At 43.9% G+C, this 24,186-nt stretch overlaps 1 protein-coding gene across 2 annotated transcripts in view; it reads left to right on the plus strand.

The window, feature by feature from the left end:
• The window catches only part of POU2F3 (POU class 2 homeobox 3), a 149,081-nt gene that overhangs the window by 99,125 nt on the left and 25,770 nt on the right, over positions 1 to 24,186 (plus strand). For both annotated transcript variants that reach the window (XM_044290109.1, XM_044290110.1), the window contains exons 3-5: positions 5,729 to 5,763; positions 16,026 to 16,127; positions 17,247 to 17,349. In XM_044290109.1, the coding sequence (XP_044146044.1) occupies positions 5,729 to 5,763; positions 16,026 to 16,127; positions 17,247 to 17,349 (240 nt within the window). The remainder of the gene's footprint in view (positions 1 to 5,728; positions 5,764 to 16,025; positions 16,128 to 17,246; positions 17,350 to 24,186) is intronic.

Below are 24,186 nucleotides of genomic sequence, written 5' to 3' on the forward strand. Positions count from 1 at the left end.
CATTAACAGTTCTCACAGTAAAGAAGTTTTGACGCTTCTGGAGACTGAACTTTTTCTTCTCCAGTCGGAGGCAGTGCCCCTTGTCTTTTAAGGGCATTTTACATAGAACAGCTTTTCACCATATTTTTTGTACGGCCCATTTATATATTTGTCTAAGTTAATCATGTCCTCCCTTAGACGTCTCTTCTAAAGACTAAATAAATGTAATTCTTTTAATCTTTCCTCAAAACTAAGAACCTCCATGCCCTTTATCAGTTTAGTCACTCTACTCTGTACCTTTTCCAGTTCCAGGGCATTCTTACTATGAACTGAGGCCCAGAACTGAACTGTATACTCTATGATTTTACTGACACCAAATTTATATATCAAAGCTTTTATTATTTTTTAATACGTAAAAAAAAAAGAAAAACGATTTCCATCTATAGAACTGTGTGAGGGCTCTTTTCTCAGGGCCAAAATCATCTGGTGAGACATGAAGTACAGAGAGGAGGTGGGGATGTTTTAATGAGAGGGCAGCTGTTGTATGCAGTCTACGTTACCACAGCCCCACATTACCACAGTCTGTCCTGTCCATCCCCTATGTCTCCTCATGGACTCCATTCCTACAGAGATTCAGCTGAAGATCTTATAAGCTGTATTCAGAGAAGGATGAGGCAGCTCTTTAGCTCAGTGTTGTGAAGTAACTTGTACTCCTGTGTGATTAGGACAGGTTTTGTGTGTACTAATAGGACGGCGGCCATTTTAGTCCTCTTAATGATTGCACCCTAGACAAAACGAGCCATTATAACTAATGAAAGGTATTTGGGAATGTGCCTATTATAAAGTAATATTATGTAACATTATGTTTAATTTTCTTAATGAATTGTAATTTTCTTAATTCCCGGAGAACCCTTTTAATGTGTATTGGAGTCTTTAGTGAGAATGAATTCACTAATACTGGTATGACTGCTGATACAAAAAGCTATTCCTATAGTACATCAATTATTACGTATGACAATAAGCTCTCCAAGTGAGTATACTGTCCTTCTGTCAAGTTGATGAAGATATGCAAATGATTCCTTCTTTGTCCTAAGGCTATCTATGCAAACGAACCCCGTGCATCATTGTGGTCGACACAGCTAGAGATGCGGGGCCATAATCTCTTCTCTGGACACCTGTCTCAAGGGGACAATGACGGGTACAGAGAGAGCTGAGCTCAGAAAGTGCATGTGCCTGCATACAGTCGTCACATAGTTATGCAGCAGGGCAGATGGTCCACCTTCTTGTGTAACATATGTCACATTAAATATCTAGCGATAAAGGGGTTTGCAGGGATTTGCAAAAGTGTAAAAACAATTCATAAATGTTTGATGAGTAAATAGTCCTTGAATGGCTGTCTGGCTGTTTTTGTTATTTTTGGACACCCTGTTCTTCTGGCACACGCCGCAAGTCGTACTTTGCCATTTCCGGCTTCAGGGCATGTCAGCAGTGCAGAATTCTTCTCTCGGTGCTTGCAATCCGTTCCCGCTGTGAGCAATCCCATTACACCTCCTAGTTCTATTAAGTCACTTATATGGACCACCTCCCGTTAGCCAGCTGACGTCTGCTTTTTCGGCACGGTTGTGCTGTTCAGGTGCAGAAGTAGAGATGGCTCATGTACAGTAAGTGATGTTATGCAAGATGACATGTGCATCGGCGGGGACAGACAGGAAACCTAACGTGTCAGGGTACTTTCACATGTGCGGCACCAATTCTCCGAATCTGGCACTGCAACCGTAATTCCCGCTGGCCCCATGAACCAAAGGGTCCATCAAAAATACAGAGTATTGGCCGGACAGAAACCGCTGCATGCTGCAGTTTGTGTCCGGCTGATTCCCGGCGTTCTCTGCCGGAACTGACTGCCGGATTACCCTGATGTGAAAGTAGCCTCAGACGTATAGCATGTGATCTACCACAACGGGGTATACTGGTGACATCACCATCTGGCTATATGGATGTCAGTGTGTGGAAAAGAGACTCGTCTATTATCAGTGCAAGTCACCTCTCCTGACATGTCTGGTTTAGTAACTGCTTGCACCCCCCCCCCCCCCCCCTCCTCTTGTAATAGCAATTGTGGAGCATCTATTATTATGACTGTATGTTGTGCCATTCCTTTGGCACATTATTCCTGCTAGAAGCTGCCAACAGAAGTTTGCAATGAAGGCCCAGCTGGGGGCGTGTCCCTGCATGGTCTGACACTGCCAGCACTGATTGGATAGTGTCAGACTGTGCTGCTTGTTCTGCTTGTTTCTTCCCGGGGTGAGGTTGATAAATAATAATGGCTGCATACATTAACATGATATTAAATTTAATCTTACAGATGATCTGTCCAATGTGTACAATAGTAAGAACACAATTATGACACAAGTAAAAGAGGACATGCCCATAGATGGAGGCTGAGCCTTCAGAGTAATTGCCTTCTTGTGGCCTCAGACATCTGAGATCAGAGGGTAATCCAGGTTAAGGAACGGATAAGGTCATTTATCAAACTGGTGTAAAGTAGAACTGTGCATAATGTCATATAGATTGTAATGGCGGGCACTCTATCATCTAGCATTGCATGGTGAGCAATCACATCACATCAAAAAAAAATCTGAAACAGTTGATATAACACTAATTGATATCGAAATATAAAAATAGCAATATACTGTCCACTCTGTCTAAATCCCCCGAAAATGTAAAACACGATTATTCCATAAATATAAGTTCATGTCCTTGTATCTCTCTCAGCCGTATTGAAGAATTATGCTCAATAATATAGTGCACAAGTACAAATATATATATATAAAAAAGCAACAACAATATGTAAAAAAATAATTGTAAAAAAATAAAAATAAATAGAAGATAAAAAAAGGTGTCCTTTGTATATCAATATCTCCTTTTGATATCAAATCACTGTTTATATTCCATATGGATAAGTTCACGATCTCTCCAATGATGAATGTGTGTTTGTTGTTGTGTCTAATAAACTTTATACATTTTATCATTTGCTTACTATTGGATGTGCATTAATAGGGTGGTTCTTGTGACTCTCTCCTGGGTCAGGCGTCTCTTATCTCTCCATTGATGTCATGTCGATATAACTGTTCAGTAGTATGCCGGTATCTTTCTGTAGCATTAGTAAATGGTGAATTTTATGCCGGTATCTTTTTATAGCAGTGGTAATTGGTTAGTTATATGAAAATGATACTACATACATTACCGCCCTGGACGGTTGCCTTCTCATATAGATGAGTTGTATTTGTTCTGTGTCTCTCCAGTTCTTTTGAATTCAGATTGGTCTGTACTGCGACCTCTCATCTACTCCCGCTCGGCGTGCTCGGCGTCCCACCTGGTTGTGTATCGTATTTGCCGTCTTGAATCCACTGAAGAAGGAGCACGTAAGCTCCGAAATGCATCTGGGCTTAATAATCTGGTTACAAGATGAAATAGAAATGACTATCTACTACTAAAATCTCCAACGCCAGTATAAATCCCAGCTGCCAGTGACGGATACAGAAGCCTCACATTGCAGGTGGACCGCCAGAGTAGCGGGAGATTCAAGCCGGCAAATACGATACACAACCACTGCTATAATAAGATACTGGCATAAAATTCACCATTTACTAATGCTACAGAAAGATACCGGCATACTACTGAACAGTTATATCGACGTGACATCATTGGAGAGATCGTGAACGTATCCATATGGAATATAAACAGTGATTTGATATCAAAAGGAGATATTGATATAAAAAGGACACCTTTTTTATCTTCTATTTTTCTATTCTTTATTTATTTTACAATTTAATTTTACATATTGTTGTTGCTTTTTAATATATATATTTGTACTTGTGCACTATATTATTGAGGATAATTCATCAATACGGCTGAGAGAGATACAAGGACATGAACTGATATTTATGGAATAATCATGTTTTACTTTTTTGGGGATTTAGACAGAGTGGACAGTATATTGCTATTTTTATATTTCAATATCAATTAGTGTTCTATGAACAGTTTTAGTTGCTATGTGGGGTAATAAATGATTGAAATGATATAATAACCTGTGTAATGTAGATTGCTCACCCTGTGATGCTAGATGATAGAGTGCCCGCCATTACAATCTATATGACATTATACACAATTATTTGGTATTAGGTGCACCTTGATCCCGAAATACAGGAAGGTGAGCCACTGGATTGATATATATATACCTTGTAAAGTAGAACTGGCTTAGTTGTCCATAGCAACCAATCAGATTCCACCTTTCATTTTTCACAGCTCCTTTGGAAGATGTAAGGAGGAATCTGATTGGTTGCTATGGACAACTAAGCCAGTTCTACTTGACAGCAGTTTGATAAATGACCCCATGAATATTATTGGCTTTGGCCATTCACAAATAAAACATTAGATAACCCGTCCTGCTTAACCTGAGCAGGGTCGTTGTGTAGGAGTGGTGGACATAAGGCTGTAGATAAACTCCTTGCTTCGTCTTGTAAAGAGCCAACAAATAAGCCAAATCATTCAGCAGTTTACCATTCATTCTTCTCACATGGTGCCCTTCAAAGAACACTAAATGAACCGTGCAAATAGATCGGTCATCAATATGTCTACCCGGGAGAAGTCCTTTACCATGTCAGAGCTGGAGGATCACAGGTTGCCCACCACTGCGCAGACAAAGGTGTAGAGCAGAGTAGAGCGGTTCACTTCGATGAGGCGCGCACAGGTGTAGGCACAACTAACAGGGACCCAGCTGATTAAAGGGGGTGCTCCATCTCTGACATATCAATAGGATGTGTCATCATTGTCAGATAGGTGCGGGCTCCACCTCTGAGACCTTCTCCTATCTCCAGAACCGGCCTTGAAAGCGAACGAGAGCGCAGCGGGCAAGTGAGGCCACTAGTGTTGAGCAAAGTGGACTTAGATCCGAATTTCAGGGAAAACTTGATTCACTGTGAAGCCGAATCTCCTCATGCTTCGTGGTAACGAATCGATTTTACCTGAAATGGGGTAAAAAAATAAAAAATAAAATCATAACTCGCCTGTTTGAGCGGGAAGAGCTGGCCGTCGCCATCTTGATTGAAGATCCCGCACAAAATACATCACCGACGTAATGATGTCGCTATATTTTGTGTTGGATCCTCAATCAAAATGACGATGTCAGGCTTTTTAAAAAAAATTATAGACCTTAATATAAATATCAGATGCCGCAATCAGCGATAAACGCGGCATCTGAGCGGTACAATGACCGTACAGTTCCCTGTCATTGCACGCACTACTTACAAAGAAATACACTTCATAACAAAGTTATTTATCACAAAACAGATTTTATTTTTATTTTTTATTCGGCAAAGCAGCCGAATCGAATTTTCAAGAACGTCGCTCATCTCTAGTGGCCTCCCTCCATTCACCGCTATGGGAGTTCCAAAAATAGCAGAGCGAGCACGCTCAGTGCGGCTGCTCTCTGTTCACTTCGGGGGCCCCCATACTTGAAATAGGAGGCATACCCTAGCGATACAATGTCTGAGATGAGACACCCCCTGTAAGGCTACATTCACACATTGTATTGTCTTAGTTTTGCCAGTAAATTCCCCCAAACCTCATGAAAAAAGGCAGTTTCATTACCAATGGGTGAATAGATCCTGCGCAAAGAAATTGTGGAGGGAAGGAGCCACTCGGGCGTCTTTAGACTGTGAATTACTTATGTTGTCCATGTTTTTTATCCTAGGTATTGCAAGAGAATCTCTAGATTTCAGCAGACAGGTGAGTCTCCTCTTCCGGATTTATTTGCTGTGCCTTCTTTTCATTTTACCTGGCGGGTCCATCCACCAGAGCAGTGCTGCTCCGTAAGCTCCATGCAGGCTGAGGCCTGCTCTATTTCTCACCTCCTGTAGGGTTTGCACACTTCCTTCATCTCCTGAAAGGTCAGTGTGCATGCACCTTAAAGGGCTTCTCTCAATTTAGCAAATTGCATTTATCATGTAGAGAAAGTTAATACAAGGCACTTACTAATGTATTGTGATTGTCCATATTGTCTCCTTTGCTGGCTGGATTCATTTTTCCATCACATTATATAATGCTTGTTTCCAGGAGTTATGACCACCTTACAGCGCAGATACAAGGTGGCCGGGATGGGAGCTGCTGCGCTGTGCGCGCTCTAATGGTCCCAGCCACTGGAGAGGCCAGTGCTTTCTCTTATGTTGTGCAAGCACGACCACTGCTGCTGGATTGCAGGGTGGTCGTAACCATGCAAACGAGCAGTGTATAATCAGAATGATAGATTATCAAGTCAGGCAATATGGCCAATCACAATACATTAGTAAGTGCCTTATTTTAACTTTGTCTACATGGTAAATGCCATTTGTTGGAGTGAGACAACCCCATGAAGCTTCTCCAGGGAATTTAAGACACCTTCACCTGTAGAACGGTGTCTCAGCAATTGGTTCTAGTTAGCTTGTTTTCTGCAAAGTTCTGCCATTGTCTTGTTTCCCTAAGACTACATTCACATGACCACATGATTCACATGAATTTGCGGATCCTCATAGCACGGATACCGGCTGTGTGAATGTAGCCGACCCTATGACAGAACTGCCTATTCTTGTCCACAATTGCGGACAAGAATAGGACATGCTCTATCTTTTTTGCGGGGCCGCGGAACGGATCTACGGATGCGGACAGTACATTGTGTGCTGTCCGCATCTTTTGCAGCCCCATTGAAATGAATATGGACCCAAAAATACGGTCATGTGAATGCACCCTTATGTTGTATTGACTTCTCCACCTGATTTCACCTAGTCCTTGTTTTGACCCCGTGCTGCTTGCCCTGACCTTCGGACTTCTTACTAGATTGCTCCTATGCATCCTGCCCTGACCTCAGTTTGTTTCTAGACTACAGTTTTGCCTGATATTTTGGTGCTCCTCACCGGTTTCTCTTGACCATGTGGGTCAACAGTCAATTGAACAGAGACTACGCCAAGAGGTAGCAGCCTGGTGGTTCCTCTGCAGCAGAGTCCAGGTCCCTGTATAGGGGTAAAGGGTGAAGACCAGGGGGGCCACTTAGACAACGCCTTTAGGAGATGCCCTAAGTAAAATCTGTTCAGTGGCCCTGCAGATCCATTTCCATAACAGTAATATTATTACACTCCAGAGGATGTCCCCTTGTTATGGTTACAGTCCAACGTATAATTAGGTCATTGGAGAGATCTCTGTATTGACCTCTGATATAGTTATTACATCTCCACCCATTTCATGTATTACTTTAGTTGTCCAACTTTGAGGCTGCTCTGCTATGTCTTCCTTGTGCACAGGAGCCCGACATTGTAGACAGTACTGCAAACCGTCACCTGTCAGAGGAAAGCTCGGGGATTAGTATTACTTATGGACAACAGGCAGCAGATAATCAGTATTTTCGCTGACTTCTCTTTGTATCTCTTGTTCTTCCACCTAGTGCAGCATGTCATGCCCAATAGCGAGCACACCCTATTTACATGTTTTTGGATTGTCATTTGCATAGATGATCCCAGCCATTCAAGATAGTTTTGCGTTTCCTTTCAAAGCAGCAACAGGCTTGAACATGTTGAGTGAAATGTGATTTCTGTTGTGGACACATTGTTAGGGTACGTTCACACATCAGACTGAACTCCTGCGTACATTCACGCAGTAGAAATTCGCAGATTTCTGCCACAGCACCACGGCCATTCAATGGGGTTGTGCAGGCAGTACATATTAATGATCAGGGGTGCATCTAGCCTTTCTGCTACCTGAGGCGAAAACTGAAATGACGCCCCCCCTCCCCCCCATGCCAAATTCTCAATCTACCCGCTTCCCTCCAGCCTTAGGCCTAGTTCACACGAACGTATGGCTTATATAGTTTTTTTTGCATTCCGTTTTTCCGTTCCGTTGAAAGATAGAACATGTCCTATTTTTGCCCACAAATCACGTTCCGTGGCTCCATTCAAGTCAATGGGTCTGCAAAAAAAAGAACACATACGGAAATGCATCCGTATGTCTTCCGTATCCGTTCCATTTGGCGGAACCATCTATTGAAAATGTTATGCCCAGCCCAATTTTTTCTATGCAATTACTGTGTACTGTATATGCCATACGGAGAAACGGAACAGAACAACGGATCTGTTAAAAACCGACCGCAAAACACTGAAATAGCCATACGGTAGTGTGAAAGAGGCCTTACAGTTAAAGGCATACTTGAAAAACATTACATATAGGCCTCATGCACATGACCGTATGTGTTTTGTGGTTCGTATGGCATCCGTTTTTTTTTTGCGGATACGTTATTTTTGCGGATCTATTGTAATAATGCCTATCCTTGTCCGCAAACTCGAAAAAAATAGGACATGCACAATTTTTTTTGCGGGGCAACGGAACGGACATACTGATGCGGACAGCAGACGGTGTGCTGTCCGCGTTTTTTGCGGACCCATTGAAATGAATGGGTCCGCATCCTATCCGCAAAAAAAACACGGAATGGACATGGAAACAAACAACGTTCGTGTGCATGTAGCCATAGTGCTACAAAACACACTGGTTAATATAGAGATACTGTTGAATATGCAGAGATAAATGCTTCCACAATGAAAGCACTCATTGCCCAAAGCCTTTGTGCTGCCTCCCACTTGTCCCTACCTTGTGCAATTGCCTCACCTCGCCTCATTACACTGCCCATCGTCTCCCTTGCCAAGGCGGCACAGTCTAATTACAAGTGCTCTGTCCATTCAAGTGGAGTGAGTACTTGTAATTACACTGCGCCACCAAGACTTCCAAGACAACGGGCAGTGTAATGAGCAGGAAGCAGCACTCACATGGAACGCCGCCTCCTCTTCAAACAGCTGATCGGTAGGGGTGCCGTCTGTCAGACCCACACCGATCAGATATGGATGACTTAGGGCTCATTCTGGCGACTGCGCCGTGTTTTGCGATCTGCAATTGTGTATCTGCAAAACACAGATGTCGACCGTGTGCGTTCTGCAATTTGTGGAACAAAACGGGCGCACCATTATAGAAATGCCTATGCTTGTCCGCAAAATCTTTTTTGCAGTGCCACGGAATGGAACTACGGATGCGGAGCCATTCATACGGTCGTGTGAATGAGCTCTTATCCTGAGGATAGGTTATCACTATATACTGCCTGTACAACTTCTTTAAGGCTTTTATGCCTGTTTTCTGGTGTAAAAAGAAGCAAATATGAGCACAAGCTGCCTTTTAAAAAAAAATAAAAATGTTTGGCTATGTACGCCATGATCACCACTTTCTACCAGGTAGAACAGACTTAAAGGGGTTATCCCATGACTAATGTAAAACATGAAATTTAGACATCATATAATATATGACCATCTCTTTCAAACAAAGCTAGAACCAGCCCTGTACCTGACATGGATCCAGAGATCTCCACAATCATTGCTCTGCTAGATTTATATCAAGCTGGCAGCTCAAGGGGAGTGTCTTCTCTGCTGCATCTCAGGGGGCGTGTCTCGGCTCTCCCTATCACAGCTCAGCGGCCATGTCTCAGCTCTCCCTATCACAGCTCAGGGGGCGTGTCTCAGCTCTCCCTATCACAGCTCAGGGGCCATGTCTCAGCTCTCCCTATCACAGCTCATGGGGCGTGTCTCAGCTCTCACTATCACAGCTCAGGGGGCGTGTCTCAGCTCTCCCTATCACAGCTCAGGGGGCGTGTCTCAGCTCTCACTATCACAGCTCAGGGGGCGTGTCTCAGCTCTCCCTATCACAGCTCAGGAGACAGTTGAAGGATATCACTGAGCATGTGCGGCCATCTCAGTGAGCCGGTCAAAGAAATAAGCAAAAAACAAACAGCAGGTGGCGCTATACAGATACATTTTATATAATAACTCAGTGGCTATACAACATTTTTAATTACATACATGCAATTACAGAAGAATTCAGATGAAGGTGCTGGTTTGAAAACTGTAGAATATTTTTTGTGGGATAACCTCTTTAACATAAATTACACCAGAAAACTAGCATAAACTAAACCTGGCAAGGTAGTATAGATTGAAGCTTCAGGCGCTTAGACCTCCTTCAATGTGCGAACATTATTAAAGGGTTTGTCCCATTGGAACAAATTATCCAGTATCAGGGGATTGTGGATTGGTGAAGGACAGGGGACCACGTTTCCTGTTTGAATGGAGCAGCAGACACACATGCATTTCCGCAGCTATATTCAACTGTATTGGACTACCAGGTACCTCAGTACAGGCGCTCACCTATCTCCCGCAGCCCCCTACAGCTGAATGGAGTGGCAGCTTGTGTGTCCTCTATTCCATTCAAACTGGGCAACATTGGCCTCTATTCTGATGATTGGTAGAGGATGCAGCAGTCGGACCCCCGGTGATCAGACACCTATCGATAAGTTGTTGTAATGAGACAAACCCTTTAACATACAGTATTTGTAACCCAGCTGAATGTACGGCATGTGACTGATGATACGCAAGTTAGTTTGCAGAGAAAACTACATGTGATGAATGTAGGTGAAGTCATCCATCACGGGAACAAGAAAGAGAAGGTACAGTCACATGCACAACAGGGCCTAGGAAGAAATATCAATACAGTAAGCCAAATGAAAAGTTGCTTTTAGGCTACGTCTAGACGACGACATTTGTCGCGCAACATTTTGTTGCACCAATGTCGCGCAACAATTTTTATAATGGCAGTCTATGGTGTCTCACTGCAACATGCAACATGCTGCGACTGCGACGCAACAGTCGCAGAAAATCCATTCGAGATGGATTTTTCGGCGACTGTTGCGTCGCAGTCGCAGCATGTTGCATGTTGCAGTGCGACACCATAGACTGCCATTATAAAAATTGTCGTGCGACATTAGTGCAACAAAATGTTGCGCGAAAAATGTTGCGCCCTATCTGTTGCGCGACAAATGTCGTCATGTAGACGTAGCCTTATAGTTCTCTGAAAAACAGTTGTTGAACAAATCTTGGAAAATCCTATTAAAGGGGTTGTCCAGGACTAGAAAACCTGGCTGCTTTCTTCTAAAACACAGAGCCACCCCTGTCTATGATTTGTGTCTGGTATTGCAGCTCAGCTCTATTGGAGTCAGTGTGGTAGAGCTGCAATACCATACTCAACCTGTGGACAGGGGTGGAGCTGTTTTTGGCCATGTTTTTTGATCCCAGACAACCACTTTAACATGATATAATATGATTTTCTCTATGGCTGTGGTCCCTCCTGTCCTCTCAATCTTTCACATGTTGCAAGAAAAAATAAAAAATAAAAAAAGACAATTCAGCTCACCACCATCATAGTCACTTCCCGATTTCACCAGCTGATTCCCAAGGAGTAGTGAAACCTGTTTTAGCCTCATTTACACAAATCCAATAAAAAGATGCATCCAGCACACTTCTCCATACTACTCCCTCCTCTTTATTGTTCTATATTAAAAACATCATCATGGTGCATCATGTGTCCTTCCTCGCGGCCATGAAGAAGGACACGAGATGTGTCCAAACCATGTCGCCTTTTTTCACTTCTCAATCTTTCACCCCTGATTTCTCTTGGAGTCCTCCATAGTCCAACAGATGTTCCTACCACCTTTGTAGAGTGATTTATTTACTATTAAGGGAACAACCACTCGGTGCAGTCGTGTAGCATTTGGAACGCGGCTGTGCTAGGATCATGGGCCACACCGGCACTAAAACTAATAAGACCGCACTGTTTCAGCCAGTCTGCAATACCGCACGCCCATTAACAATGCAGACCAGCTAAATGGTGCGGTCTCTTAAGTTTAATTTGGGCCAGACGCAGCCCATTTTGCTACGCGGTTCTTGATCACAGCGTGGGGCATCCTAAACACCACACGACCGCTCTGTATGGCCATACCTTTAGGGTCAGGTTTCTACATGCAGTTTTGGAAGCCAAAATCAGGAGTGGATCATAAAAGGAGAGAAAGTATAAAGGGCAGGTATGACCTCCTCTTTTTTGAATTCACTCCAGTGCAGGCCGGAATCAGGGCTGCAAGGCTGGATGGAGGCCTGGCATGACTGGGGCTTGGAGGGAGAGGATTCGGGATTACGAAGGGTTAAGGAGGAAGGATAGTGACGGAAGGGATGGAGGTGTGGCTAAGGGCATAAAAGGGATAGCAAGGGCGGGAAAAGGGGCCATTTTGTGAGGACAGCAGTGTGGCAGCACCCCCTGCCCACCCACCCCTTTGTTTTAATTTTTATTTTGGCGGCTGTTTGCCTGGGTTAGGTGGGGGTGCTTGAGTGTTTCTTAGTGTTGGTGTTAGCCCGGGGGTAGCAAGTGGATTACGGATGGTCCGGCAGTGATTGGAGGGTAAACTTTGTCATAGCGGCCTGGTGGAGGTGGTGGGTCCTTGGAGTTGGTGGTTAGAGTGGCTCTGGCGTGGTGGGGAGGGAGCCAAAGGAGGCTCTGGACTCCACAGGTACTGGTTTAAGGTGTGATATGGTGGGTAGCAGCCCAAGTTGGTTGCCCTTGGTTACCGATTCCTGCCTCTGAGCTGGCGTTTATCGGCTAGAGGTAATTTAACTGAGGGCGAGGTCAGTTATCTGTCATTTATGGGGCTCCAAGGATTCTCCCCGTGTTGGCATTCATGGGTGCTTGGTAAGGTTTTAGGGCGAGGCCTTCAGGTGGGAAGGCCAAGGGTTAAGTTATGTATTTATGATATTTATTTGTATTTATGTTATTAATAAAAGGCTGCTGTGGCCATATAATCCACTTGCTGAGTCTGTCACTATTGGGGGGGGGGGGAGTTTAAGAGGTAAGCGACTCGACAATACGCCGGTCATGGTTTTGGCTTCCAAAACTGTATCAGGAATCCTGACCATGTGGCCATACCCTAAGGCTGGAAACCTGACCATGTGGCCGTACCCTAAGCCTCTGTACTCACTGCCATGGTCCTATTCTGTCAAGTTCTGCCCTGACAGATCCATTATAAGTGAATGGGACCTGAAGGACCCATGACAGAACAGTTATAAATGGACCCATCATGGATCCTGTAGAAACAGAACCAACGATGCCACGGTAAACCAAGCTGTTTGTTCATAATGCATCTCACACGACAGCATACTGTGTCTTCATTATTTGCTTACTTTGGCTCCATGTCTCTCCTGAAACCTCTACGTTACAAGGAAATATAGTGGATGAGGAGGGAATGCAGTTCTCCAAGCTGGGTCTTGTCCTATTTCCTTGGGGAAATGGGTGGAGAACTCTTGGCATAGTCCTTCTTGTTGGTAAACAGCTTCAGGACTGAGTATTAACCTCTTCTGTGCAGCCATATAGCGCTAACAGCATATGGGAATCACAGAAGATCATTTTCTGCATATAAACACCATACATATATTATACAGGTAAAATGACACAAACCATTCTGATATTTATCTGGTAGCACAAGCTGCACAACCCATTAGTTGACTTCTCTGACACTTTCTCATCTGTGGTTTCGTTGGAAGCTCATATTCATTCTGGCCGTGCTGTGATGGATGTAAGCTTTCTATGCACTGGATTCACTGAACAGGTGGCTCACTTAAAAACAAACAACAACAAAAAAACACATTTTATTAAAGTAGTTTTCTGGGAATAAAAAATTGATGACCTGTTTTCAGTATAGATCATCAATAGCTGATCGGTGGGGATTCGACTCCTGGCACACCTCCAATCAGCAGTTTTAAGAGGCTACCCACAGCACAGCACTGTACATTGTATAGTGGCAGTGCTTGGTATTGCAGCCCAGACCCATTCACTTGAATGGGACTAAGCTGCAAATAGGCCACTTGACCAATGAACATGACCACCCTGGCCTGGGAATAGGTTGCAGCGCTCACTGGTTTTCCGCAGTCTTTTCAAATCTGTCTGCAATAGTGTCAAGATGGTCACAACTCAGTGCTCCCTCTGATTCTGTTCAGAGCCACTGGATGGGGACCACTGGTATACAGTATGGTCACAGAGGGTTAAAAATGATTTTAAAAAAAGCCATACTCACCCCCACTCAGAAAATGCCTGGAGATGCCTTCTCAGCCAATCACTGGCCATACCAGTGACCTGCCTCAGCCAATGATTGGCAGAGTGGGCTTTTCTTGGCATTTTCTTTGTGTTGAGCCTGGTTCAGGAAGCAGAGACCAGCGCAGACCGGAGCAGCATCAGAACAACAGTTGCAGGGGATCAGTTAGAGGGAGTATGGCTTTTTCTTTATTCTCAGGGATGAACCTAACCTTTTTGCTACCTGAGGCGAAAATTGAAATGGCGCCCACCCCATTGCCAAATTCTCGACCTAACCCCTTCCATCCAGCTCTACTGTTAAATACATACTTAGAAAACATTACATGCAGCATTACAAAACATACAGGGTAATACAGCGCCACATACTTCTTACATCCAGAAATCTACTACTCATCTTCACTTTTCGGACCAGACTGCCATGATGACTTCTTTCAGTCAACTCTTGTCTCTGTAGAGTTTAACACACAGACATCTTAGTTTCCTACTTTTCCATCCTGCTACTCCCAATACTGTGCCCACTGTGCTCCCTCATACTATAGTACAGTAATGGATAATCCTCCTGAAAATACTTATAGCACACAGACAGTGCCTTCTAATTATTGAAGTTGTATATCGAGAGATAAGCACTTTCACAATGGCAACGCTCACCAACCACTGCCCTGCTGCTGCCCCTCACTTTTCCCTAGGTGGTGCCGCCTGAAACAATCGCCTCACATCGCCTCATTGGCTGTGCACCCCTGTTTATTCTTGAAGGGTAACTGTCATGTTTTCATAAAAAAATTTTTTTTGCATATGTTACTGTTTCAGCAGCATTATGCATAAAGCAATCTTTAGGTTCTTCACATACCACTGTTTTCCTTGAGTTTTTCCCTTAGTTACGGCTGTTTAAACATTTACAATATGAGGACCTTCTCAAGATGGCTCCTTTGCCAGTTCTCTGAGGCCAAAACTACATTCCCTCACTCCACATACACACTTGCTGTAGTCAGCAGCTCCCTGCCAGCCAATCAGATTGGATTACTGAGAGACACGCCTCCTCACTCTGAAGCCTGATGCAAGCATGCAGTGTGAAGGACCGCCCCTCTGTCTTCTGTTTATACTAAAAGGAAGACAGACAAGTCCTAGCAACGGTCTTTTAAGGGAGCAGTGGAAAGTGATAGGACTGCTCACTGGAGTCTTAAGTAGGGTCGACATCTTTCCCAGCCCTGTCAATCTCATGCCGGCACAGCTGCTCTGGGTAGCTACCACAAGCTCAGAGGCAATGGTTGGAGTTCACGAGCAGCAACTGTTCATGCGTGGCCACCCAAAAGCATATGGGTGCATGTGCAGTCGCTGCTCTAGTAGTGGAGGTGCATCGAGCTGCAGAGGAGAGTGGAGAGGATTGGAGCGGTTGTAGCAGTAATAGGCATAGTAGTCACTCAGGGTAGCAGTCCTCTCTTTCTGGCGCTCCCCTGGAAGGGCGGTGCAGTGATGAGAAGGGCGCATCTCTCTATCTATCAGGCACTTCCTAGCTTTGGGAATCCTCCTGCCTAGTGTTGGTTCAGGGTGCCATTGTTGGTGTTAGGTTTTAAGCCTCTGCTTTTGTGCCGCTACTCAGAGTGGTGGCACAAGCGTGAAATGTACAGGGCCTTTCTAAATGTCAGGCGTCTCACTGGTGAAGAACTCTTGCTAATGAGGCGAATCAGTTCATTAGAATTCACTGATCCCTACACTTTAGCATAGAATTTAAATGAATAAATTACAAGTGATACTGAATCTTTTCCCATAAAACTATATATCAATCTGCTCAGCTCCTCCTGTTCTGGACCTTGTTGTCCATAGTTTTTAACACACCGTAAGACATATGTGGTCTTCTTAAACTATTTTCCCAATCAAAACACGCGGAGAGGTGGTATTTAATTTGGCAACAAAGTCAAACTAGAAGCAAAAAATATTTGATATACAGTCGCTGCTGCATCAGCACCTGCACATACAGACCATTTCGTAGGACTTCTGCCTGGTAACTATATTGCTTTATGTTGTAGATAAAAACCGAAGATTTCAGTGACACGTTGCAGTCTGGAATACCCCATCGGCCATGCCATCTTTCTCAAGGGTCCATAATGGGTGGAGGGCAAATGCCTGGGGTAAGTCACTCGTCATATTCCACTCTCTCCATTTTTATTCCCTTGCCTTCCCTCTAGTCATTGTGGAGAGCCTTGTCGGTTCAGGAGGGCTACTGGTTCTCATCACAGAGATCGTGTGGGTGTCTGGAGACTTATTTTCAGGCACTGCTCCATTGAGAAAAAGCATGCAAATTAGCTTACATCACCCAAACCAGAAACTTGGGTGTAGACTAATGTTTCAGGTTCCTTGCCCCTCTGGCTGGATAAGATGCCTTAGGAGAAGCTCAGAGAAGGTACTTATTGAAGAGACTTGGAAGGTATTTTCACCAGCATTACAGCCATATGACTGCCATCTGTCATACTTAAAGGCGTGTCCACAGAATAGGGGATATGTATCTGACTGGCGGAGGCCTGACCGCTGGGACCCTGACGATCATGAGAATGGGGGCCTGTGACACCCATATGTGCTGCCGCTCCATTCAACCCTATGAGGCTGCCAGAGATAGTTGAGCACTTGTACTCTGGTAGTCCCATAGAGTTAAATTGGGGCGGACGTGCATGTGTGCCTGCCTCTCCATTTAAACTGGGGGAATACCAATCCATGTGGTCGGACCCACACCAATTAGATACCCATATCCCTGTGGACAGGATATAAGTTGTTGTAATGTGACACTCCTTTTAAGAGGAATCTAAAGAGGTCTTAGAAAGAGGACTGAACCCCTGGGTAAGAATTTTTTTGTGTGTCAGGCAGAGTGTTTTTTTTTTTTTTTTCTCCCCAGGGTTATACTTTATATATGATGTGACCAGAGACAACAGGACAGGCTTCTTCTCCTAAGGACAAACCCTAAAGGGCTTTTCTGGGAGGAGAATATAGATGACATCAGATTAGTTGGTCCAACTCTGGGCACCCCCAGCCAATGTTTAAAGAGGCCATGGCACTACATTGTATAGCTGCTGTGGTTGGTTTTGCAAAAGGAGCACTAGGTACTTGTCTATCTTAAAACCAGTAGCAGGTTGCCCCATGATTTGGTAGGTTGCGACCCCATCACCTGTCTGCTGTAGGACCTTACAGTATTTTGGCTCATTCCATCTAATGGTGAAACCCAATTGTGAGAAGAATAACTTTTTTCCTTCCTGCAGGATATGACATCTTTGCATTCCCTTCAACAACTAGTATTGGTCCCCAGCCACTTACAGTCAGCTTCGCCGTTCCTGCTCACGCAGTCACAGCCCGTCCAGCAAGGTAATATTCATGGCTTACCATACATTTGCTGTTTTATGGTATACAGTCTGTTGTTTCCTTTCATGACCCGTTTCTGGCTGGCCGAATTGCTATAGGTTTTTTTTTTTCAGAAAAATGTCTGCACCTAGGAGAACTACTGCACCTCATGTATTTCCAGTACTGAGAACCTTGCAGGCATTATGACAGTAGCTGCTGTAATCTGCTGGCTTCAGGTTTAGTGGCCCTTTAAGGAGGACTCAGTTGTCAGAATAATGACTACCGTCACACGCAAACAGGGAAAGTGCAGGCCTAAACTGCCCAGACCCACTATCCCTACCTACTTGCATAATCATCCTAGGCAGTGACCCACAACTGGGCGACAGTCCCTATACTGCAATATGTTAAGGGTGACACACAACCAGGGACAAAGGAACGAGCGAGCATGGAGAGAGTAGTCGTGCGGATAATGGTCAAAAGCCAGTCGGTAGAGTACAAGTAACACCAGAGGCAAACGAGAAAACCGAAACACACCAAAGAGTCAGAACCAGGAGATCAATACGATCCCAAACACCAGAAGCCAGCTACATAGTGACAAAGTCCAATGCAGAAATGCAAAGCCAGGGGAGTCTTCAAAATGCAAGGAACAGTAGGGAACAGGGGAAGAAGCTGCTCATGCTGGTGTGTCTGCACGCCGGGTGGAGCTGCCTCCCCCATGCATTCTGATGTTTGGGAGCCCCGGAGCACTTCCTCATTGGCCCGGGACTCCGACGTACTGAGGCAGCAGCAGCCAGGGGAGCCATGTCATCAGCTCTCACGACATGTGAATTATAGTAAATACCTGTATAGCACATACATTAACAATTTTGGATCATTTCCTCAGAACTCTGCATTGCGTCGTTTCTCTATTATCCTTCCCAGTAAAAGTGAATAAATTAACAACTGGGTGTTGCCTGTTGGAGGTGTATCACTACACACTGCGATGGTGTCCAATTGGTGCTGACTGTGTACGGCTATACAGTGACAAGGGAAATGGTAACTGACAACTAGCTGTCAATTTATTATTACATTTCTAGGAGTAACAACAGAGGAGCGGCTCAACGAAACGTTATAAGCAAAAATCCTCCAGAATTGTTATTTTATGGGGAATATATTTACTAAAATAGACACGCCAGGAGAGACCGCTGGCCCTCTAAGGAACCTGTCATCAACTTTATGCTGCCCATACTAATAGCAGAATAAAGTAGAGACCGGTGAGATGATTTCAGCGCTCTGTCATTCCAAAGTTTAAAGTAAGTGGTTGCCGAGAACCAAGTTCACAATCATTGCAGACTGGGCCTGGAAAAGAGTCACGGCCACCTGAGAAGAGTCCTGGTTATTCATGAATTCCTGCTCTCCTGCCCACCTGCTGATGGCTGACAGTCTTCTACCTAGTTTTCTCCCTTTCTCTCTAGGAGAGACCTGCCAATCATCAGCAGATGGCGAGAGAGCAGGAGATTAGGAATAACCAGGACTCTTCTCAGGTAGATTTGACTCTTTTCAAGGCCTGGGCTGCAATGATTATGATGCTGGTTCTCAGCAACCACTTACTATTAGCTCATGAGTGATACACGGCTGAAATCAGCATTTCTGTAACTAATGTATGATGCCCTCAGTGAGGTCAGCATAAAGTTGATGACAGGTTCCCTTTAAATTAAACGCTCACCTTCATGGAACTCAATGAGGTATATATGCCTATAATGTGCCTAAAGCTAGATGGTGGGGCTTAACATCCAGGGGAACATGAAAACAGTATAATACTTGATGCAGAAGGTAATTAAAAGTACTCACATCTGCGTATGCTGCACGCGGCTTAGTATCTGTCATGCATAAGGCGGCTGTAGCTGTCAAATAAACATCTGTGATAGGCAGACATTAATAGTTGAAAGTTGGGTTAATATGGCTGCTCTGCCAATGCACACAGACTCACTAAATATTTATTTAAACTATACAAACATTTTTCTGGCACACAAAAAAAAATATATTATATATCAAGATAATGCAACGAGTTGTGAAAAGGATAATCTCAAGATTTGTATACTTCTCATATCCGCTTAAGGCCTCATGCACACGGCCGTGCTGTTTTTGGCGGTCCGCAAACCCCGAATCAGCAAAAAACGGAAGCCGCCCGTGTTGCCTTCCGCAATTTGAAGTGAATGGGTCTGCATCCGAGCCGCCAAAATGGTGGCTCGGATGCGGACCCAAACAACGTCCGTGTGCATGAGGCCTAAAGGGCATCTGTCAGCAGATTTGTACCTATGACACTGGCTGACCTGTTACATGTGCGTTTGGCAGCTGAGGCATCTGTGTTGCTCCCATGTTCATATGTGCTCTTATGGCTGAGAAAAATGATTTTTTTGATCATATTTAAATGATCCTCTAGGAGCAACGCGGGCGTTGCTGTTACACCTACAGGCTCAGCTCTCTCTGCAACTGCTGCCCACTCTGCACTGTGGTTGACAGGACCAGGCGGTGTAAATGTCATCACACCCGACCCTGTCAATCAAAGTGGAGAGGAAGCAGCATAATTTTCTATATTTCTGCATAAAATTGACCTAAAACTACATCAGATTTTCACGGAAGTCCTAAAAGTAGATAACCAAGTCAAACTAATGAGTCAAAAATATTAGACTTCGTTATTGAGGAAAATGATCCGATACCACATTTCTGTGAGTGGCAAAAGTATGTGAACTTTTAGGATTAGCATATAATCTGAAGGTGAAGTTAGTGTCAGGTATTTTCAATCAATGGGATAACAATCAGGTGTGAGTGGGCGACCTGTTTCATTTTAAAAGCAGGGATCTACCAAAGTCTGATCTTCACAACGCATGTTTGTGTTAGTGTATTATGGCATGAACAGAAGAGATTTCTGAGGACCTCAGAAGAAGACTTGTTGATGCTCATCAGGCTGGAAAAGTTTACAAAACCATCTCTTAGAGTGTGGACTCCACCGAAACTCAAAACTGTTATTATCCTCCCCAAGAGTGGTCGACCAACAAAGATCATACCAGGTGCAAGCCGTGTAATAGTCCGCCAGGTTACAGAGGAACCCAAGGTAACTTCTAAGGGATTAAAGGCCTTTTCACATTATCCACATCAGGAGGACACTGAACAACAACAGTGTGCGTGACAGGATTGCATGGAGGAAGCTACAGCCCTCCAAAAAGAACACTGCTGTCCATCTGCAGTTTGTTAAACATCACCTGAACAAGCCAGAAAGCTATTGGAACAATGTTTTTTTTTTTTTTTTATGGAGGATACCAAAATTAAACTTTTTGTTTTAAATGAGAAGCATTATGTTTGGAGAAAAGAAAAACACTGCATTTCAGCATAAAAACCTCATCCCATATGTGAAGCATGGTGGTATATCATGGTTTGAGCCTGTTTTGCTGTATCTGGCCCAGGACAGCTTGGGTTGAAACTGTTTTGCCTGGAGGAATGGACTAAAATTCCTCAGAGCCGATGTGCAGGACTAAGCTACAATCACCGGAAACGTTTAGTTGCAGATACTGAAACCAAAGGTTCACATACTTTTGCCACTCACAGATATGTGATACTGGATCATTTTCCCCAAAAATAAAATAAAAAATGACCAAATCTAACAGTTTTAATTTGTTTGATTTGGTAAACTTTTATCTACTTTTAGGACTGACGTAGTTTTAGATTATATTAATGCAGAAATTTTGAAGGGTCCACAAACTTTCAAGCACCACTGTGCTTCTTTAAGGGTACTTTCACACTACCGTTTTTCTTTTCCGGTATTGAGTTCCGTCCTAGGATCCGTTTTATCCTAATGCATTCTGAATGGAGAGCAATCCGTTCAGTATGCATCAGGAGGTCTTCAGTTCAGTCACTGTATGGTTTTTGGACAGAGATCCGGCCCTAAGTGTTCCGGAAAAACAAGCATGCGCAGACCTTCAAAAATGTGAAAAAGATAAATACCAGATCCGATTTTTTTTGGGATGACAACCAGAGAGAGACGGATCCGGTATTGCAATACATTTGTGAGACGGATCCGTCTATAAAGAGTATCCGTTTGCATGCAGATTGCAGGATCCGGCAGGCAGTTCTGGCGACGGAACTGCCTGCCGGAATCCAGCGACGCTAGTGTGAAAGTACCCTTAGTCATACAGATGTTACGCCAAAGCATGGTCTGATGTGATAACTACAAATAGCGGAAACCATATGAAAGGATCACTGCCCACTTATGGTGGTTGAAGATCTGTATGCAACCATTTCAGAGCCTCCACTGCAAATTCCATCATATTTCATGGGAAATATTTCAGGCAGAGTGTCGTGGCTTCTCTGAATGATGATCTCTCTGGTACATAAATTGGTTTGCACTAGAACTAAGGCTGGTAGTGGCTTTTTTTATTTTTTTTTACATATAGCAAGGTTTCCCTTAACCACTTTAACCCCGCTAGCTGAAACCCCCTTAATGACAGAGCACTTTTTACACTTCTGCACTACACTACTTTCACCGTTTATTGCTCGGTCATGCAACTTACCACCCAAATGAATTTTACCTCCTTTTCTTCTCACTAATAGAGCTTTCATTTGGTGGTATTTTATTGCTGCTGACATTTTAACTTTTTTTGTTATTAATCGAAATTTAATGGTTTTTTTGCAAAAAAATGACATTTTTCACTTTCAGCTGTAAAATTTTGCAAAAAAAAAACGACATCCATATATAAATTTTTCGCTAAATTTATTGTTCTACATGTCTTTGATAAAAAAAATAATGTTTGGGCAAAAAAAAAAAATGGTTTGGGTAAAAGTTATAGCGTTTACAAACTATGGTACAAAAATGTGAATTTCCGCTTTTTGAAGCAGCTCTGACTTTCTGAGCACCTGTCATGTTTCCTGAGGTTCTACAATGCCCAGACAGTAGAAAAACCCCACAAATTACCCCATTTCGGAAAGTAGACACCCTAAGGTATTCGCTGAGGGGCATGGTGAGTTCATTGAACTTTTTATTTTTTGTCACAAGTTAGCGGAAAATGATGATTTTTATTTTTATTTATTTTTTTCTTACAAAGTCTCATATTCCACTAACTTGCGACAAAAAATAAAAAATTCTAGGAACTCGCCATGCCCCTCACTGAATACCTTGGGGTGTCTTCTTTCCAAAATGGGGTCACTTGTGGCGTAGTTATACTGCCCTGGCAATTTAGGGGCCCAAATGTGTGAGAAGTACTTTGCAATCAAAATGTGTAAAAAATGGCCTGCAAAATCCGAAAGGTGCTCTTTGGAATGTCCCTTTGCCCACCTAGGCTGCAAAAAAGTGTCACACATCTGGTATCGCCGTACTCAGGAGAAGTTGGGGAATGTGTTTTGGGGTGTCATTTTACATATACCCATGCTGGGTGAGAGAAATATTTTGGCAAAAGACAACTTTTCCAATTTTTTTATACAAAGTTGGCATTTGACCAAGATATTTTTCTCACCCAGCATGGGTATATGTAAAATGACACCCCAAAACACATTCCCCAACTTCTCCTGAGTACGGCGATACCAGATGTGTGACACTTTTTTACAGCCTAGATGCGCAAAGCGGCCCAAATTCCTTTTAGGAGGGCATTTTTAGACATTTGGATCCCAGACTTCTTCTCACGCTTTCGGGCCCCTAACATGCCAGGGCAGTATAAATACCCCACATGTAACCCCATTTTGGAAAGAAGACACCCCAAGGTATTCCGTGAGGGGCATGGCGAGTTCCTAGAATTTTTTTTTTTTTTGGCACAAGTTAGCGGAAATTGATTTTGTTTGTATTTTCTCACAAAGTCTCCCTTTCCGCTAACTTGGGACAAAAATTTCAATCTTTCATGGACTCAATATGCCCCTCACGGAATACCTTGGGGTGTCTTCTTTCCGAAATGGGGTCACATGTGGGGTATTTATACTGCCCTGGCATTTTAGGGGCCCGAAAGCATGATAAGAAGTCTGGAATATAAATGTCTAAAAAGTTTTACGCATTTGGATTCCGTGAGGGGTATGGTGAGTTCATGTGAGATTTTATTTTTTGACACAAGTTAGTGGAATATGAGACTTAGTAAGAAAAAACAAAAACAAAAACAAACAAAAAATTTCCGCTAACTTGTGCCCAAAAAAATGTCTGAATGGAGCCTTACAGGGGGTGATCAATGACAGGGGGGTGATCAGGGAGTCTATATGGGGTGATCACCCCCCTGTCATTGATCACCCCCCTGTCATTGATCACCCCCCTGTAAGGCTCCATTCAGACGTCCGTATGATTTTTTACGGATCCACGGATACATGGATCGGATCCGCAAAACGCATACGGACGTCTGAATGGAGCCTTACAGGGGGTGATCAATGACAGGGGGGTGATCAGGGAGTCTATATGGGGTGATCACCCCCCTGTCATTGATCACCCCCCTGTAAGGCTCCATTCAGACGTCCGTATGATTTTTTACGGATCCACGGATACATGGATCGGATCCGCAAAACGCATACGGACGTCTGAATGGAGCCTTACAGGGGGGTGATCAATGACAGGGGGGTGATCAGGGAGTCTATATGGGTGATCACCCCCCTGTAAGGCTCCAGTCAGACGTCCGTATGATTTTTTACGGATCCACGGATACATGGATCGGATCCGCAAAACGCATACGGACGTCTGAATGGAGCCTTACAGGGGGGTGATCAATGACAGGGGGGTGATCAGGAAGTCTATATGCGTGATCACCCCCTTGTCATTGATCACCCCCCTGTAAGGCTCCATTCAGACGTCCGCATGTGTTTTGCGGATCCGATCCATGTATCAGTGGATCCGTAAAAATCATACGGACGTCTGAATGG

Source organism: Bufo gargarizans, chromosome 4 (assembly GCF_014858855.1).
Source record: "Bufo gargarizans isolate SCDJY-AF-19 chromosome 4, ASM1485885v1, whole genome shotgun sequence".
Classification (NCBI taxonomy): domain Eukaryota; kingdom Metazoa; phylum Chordata; class Amphibia; order Anura; family Bufonidae; genus Bufo; species Bufo gargarizans.